This window comes from Colobus angolensis, unplaced genomic scaffold (assembly GCF_000951035.1).
Source record: "Colobus angolensis palliatus isolate OR3802 unplaced genomic scaffold, Cang.pa_1.0 Scaffold417, whole genome shotgun sequence".
NCBI lineage: Eukaryota > Metazoa > Chordata > Mammalia > Primates > Cercopithecidae > Colobus > Colobus angolensis.
This window is the reverse complement of record NW_012117566.1, coordinates 40,371-44,311: the sequence shown is the minus strand read 5'-3', so window position 1 is coordinate 44,311 and position 3,941 is coordinate 40,371. Positions and strand designations below refer to the sequence as shown.

General features: G+C 40.2%; 1 protein-coding gene across 1 annotated transcript in view; it reads left to right on the top strand.

Moving 5' to 3' along the window:
• The window catches only part of ZNF708 (zinc finger protein 708), a 54,333-nt gene that overhangs the window by 20,856 nt on the left and 29,536 nt on the right, over positions 1-3,941 (top strand). The window contains 1 exon segment of the mRNA XM_011956425.1: positions 3,785-3,911. Coding sequence (XP_011811815.1) covers positions 3,785-3,911 — 127 coding nt within the window.

Here is a 3,941-nt window from a genome sequence, read left to right as displayed (position 1 = left end):
GGGAGGCGGAGCTTGCAGTGAGCTGAGATCTGGCCACTGCACTCCAGCCTGGGCGACAGAGCAAGACTCCGTCTCAAAAAAAAAAAAAAAAAGAGATTTGTTTAAATTGCTTATTAGTATATGTTATAAAATTGACAGGGCAGTGGCTAGAAAAGATTAAAATTACACAAACACTGGGATTTAAGTTTATCTTAGGTAAGCTTAGGAAAAACAGAACTTGAAATACCCCAGTGGCATAGAGAACAGAATTCTACAGAGGGTCTCTCCCTTCCCCAGTTCTGTTCAGATTCACCCTTTTTGAGGACCTTGTTTAGATCTCACCCAGCCCTGGAGTCTTGCCTCACAGAATTGATCAGAAGAGATCAGGGTTTTGGTTGTTGAATTCTGCTGCCTTTCTAGAGCTGTGCTCCCAATTTCCTGAAACCCAAAAGCACATAAATCAGGAAAATAAAGTATGTATTTTAGGGTCGTAATTTCTTAATTTTTTATTAAAACCAAGGTTGCAGAAACATTCCACTTAGCAACTTGTTTTCTATTCCTGCAGATTCAGTAGTTGCTCCACGAGTCACAAAAAAGTAAAAATCCAGTAAAAAATTCCTAGAAACTACATTAAACTCTTTCTGTAATTCATCTGTCTATATTAGGCTTTTATTCTACACATTTTTTTTTTTTTTTTTGAGACATAGTGTCGCACTATTGCTCAGGCTGGAGTGCAATGGCATAATCTTGGCTCACTGCAACCTCTGCCTCCCAGGTTCAAACAATTCTCCTGCCTCAGCCTCCCGAGTATCTGGGATTACAGGCACCCACCACCATGCCTAGCTAATTTTTGTATTTTTAGTAGAGACGGGGCTTCACCATGTTGGCCAGGCTGGTCTCAAACTCCTGACCTCGTGATCTGCCCTCCTCGGCCTCCCAAAGTGCTGGATTATAGGCGTGAACCACCATGTCTGGCTTTTCTACACATTTTTTAAAAAACCAATGACAGAGAAACAGTAGAAGAGATACAAATGCTAGGCTCTTTATCTAAATCCTGGTAATTAGTAAACACTTAGTACCAACTCCCATGATGTTACGAGAATTAAATTATATAATATTTTATTCCCAGCACAGTGCTCTGTAACATACTCTTTTTTTTTTTTTTTCTTTGAGACAGAGTCTTTCTCTGTCACCCAGGCCAGAGTGTAGTGACACAATCTCAGCTCACTACAACCTCCTCTTCCTGGGTTCAAGTGATTCTCCCACTTACAGCCTCCTGAGTAACTGGGATTACAGGCACATGCCACCACGCCTAGCTAATTTTTGTATTTTTAGTAGAGATGAAGTTTCACCATGTTGTCCAGGTTGACCTTGCACTCCTGATCTCAAGTTATCCACCTGCCTCGACATCCCAAAGTATTAGGATTACAGGCATGAGCCACCGCACCCAGCCTGTAACATACTGTTGAGGGCACATAGTACCTGCTTAATAAACCTTGCATTAGTACATATTGTTTTCCAAATGCAGACTTACTCAGACATTGCTGCCTCTGTTTCCTTTGTAAACTTTAAAGAGCCAGGAAAGAATATGAAACTTTAGGATGAAGATGGGTTGTCTTTATTTGTACTAGAAATACTTGTGTTGTGACAAGAGTGCTGAGTGTAAGGGACTCTGTGCTGTGCCTGCTTTCTCTAACTAATGCTAATCATGAACCCAGGGGGAGCAACATTAGCATTGACAAGGGACTTGTTTAAAACATTTATCCATGGATCCTTTCCAAACCTGCAGAATCCCATTACATAGAGTGGGTCCAAAATTACTAAGTGAATTTTAAGCTCACTAAAGCTTGAGAGGCAGTGCTTAGCTAAGTGGTTATCAGCCCAGGCTTCTCATTAGGATTACACAGCCAGTTTGCAGAAATCTCTGCAGTTGTCCCCTCCCCACAGGTTCTGTTTATTGTTCCAGGTGGCCACATCCATATTGTTTGTTTTGAGATGGAGTCTCACTCTGTCTCCCAGGCTGGAGTGTAGTGGCTTGATCTCAGTTTACTGCACCATCTGCCTCCCAGGTTCAAGTGATTCTCCTTGAGTCAGCCTCCCAAGTAGCTGGGATTACAGGAGCACGCCACTGTGCCTGACTAATTTTTGTATTTTTTTTTTTTTTTTTTGGGAGATGGAGTCTCACTCTGTCGCCAGGCTGGAGTGCAGTGGCGTGATCTCAGCTCACTGCAACCTCTGCCTCCCGTGTTCAAGCGATTCTCCTGCCTCACCCTCCCGAGTAGCTGGGACTACAGGCATGTGCCACCACGCCTGGCTGATTTTTGTGTTTTCAGTAGAGACAGGGTTTCACCGTGTTGGCCAGGCTGATTTCGAATTTCTGACCTCAGGAGATCCACCTGCCTCAATCCCCCAATGTTCTGGGATTACAGGCTTTAGCCACCGTGCCTGGCCCCATGTTGTTTTAATTAAGTGCCTCATGTGATTTTAATGTGAGGCTAGAATTGAGTATGAGGGGTTCAGATACATTCATGAGAGTTAAGTTTCACCTTTGCACTGAAAGGGTGGCCACCGGGCTGTTTGGGTTTGGGTTTGGTAGGGAAAGGACAGTGTGTTCCATATTTTCATTACTGTAGCAGAAATTGCTGGTGTCTGTGAAAAGGAAGGGCACCTGAGGACAGGAAAAGTGAAACTTATATCTTTATTTCCATGGTGCAGCGTGTTTTTCCTGCATCTCTTCTGTTACAGAGGACAGAAATGGGTGGACTTTTTCTGCAGATCTTCATCTCTTTGCTTGTGGGTGTGGTGGCATCAGGTAAACAGGTGGTGCTGATACCTTTAAAGGCATACTCTGAAGATGTCTACCTAAAGTCATTATTAAAAGTTACAAACATGAAAGATATGTTTATCTTGAACTTTGCACGGAACTGATGTTTTCTTTATGGTTAAATTCAGACTATAATTCACTTTTGGGGGGAATATTCCAGCAGTGGTGCTGTGTCCTTCTGTGTTATGCATTAGCACATCATAAAAATCTGTCCTAGTGCAGTTGATGTTAATAATTCTTTTGATTAAAGAGCTCTCTGAAAGATTTTTTCACTATAGAGTTATTTTTCTGTTTATTATTAAATATCTTTATGCAGCTAATGTGCATAAATCATCATATTTTATCTGGGAGCTGCCTTTTTCTTAGGTTTTCTTTGTATACATATGTCTTTGGAAAATGAAAGCTCTTATCTTTGTTTACAGGTAAGTAAAACTGAAAAAAAAAAACACAGGCCCTTCTACTTACTGGATGTTTGACAAAATATTCTTTTTGGGCCAAAAACATTGGCATTATTGGTGAGCTTGTTAGGAATTCAAAAACTGAGACTTTATTCCAGATCTTCTGAAAAAATAATCTCCACTAACAAGATTTCCAGTTTATTTTACAGACTAAAATTTGAGAAGCACTTTCTAACTCAACATTTCTTTTCCATCTGAAAAATATACACAAGTCATTCTGTATGATGTATATATAGCTATAAAAAATGTACATGTTTGTGTCCATGCCCTTAAGTTTATGCTTTATGATTCAGAAAAGTAACATATATATGCTGATGTTGTGGATCTTATACTACTCTCTTTTCTCAGAGTTAGAGAATACATTAGAGAATATTTCTGGGTTGGAAATTAATTTATTGGATAATTTCAGTCACTCCTATAAGTCAGAACCAGTTCTATTTACTCTCTCATTTCACCTTGAGTCAAATTAAAAATTCTGTCCATAACCACTTGGTAAATATGTGTGTGTGTATGTGTTTTTCAGGGACTATTGACATTTATGGATGTGGCTGTAGAATTCTCTCTGGAGGAGTGGCAGTGCCTGGACACAGCACAGCAGAATTTATATAGGAATGTCATGTTAGAGAACTACAGAAACCTGGTATTCCTGGGTGAGGATAAGTTTTTTTAAAATACTATTA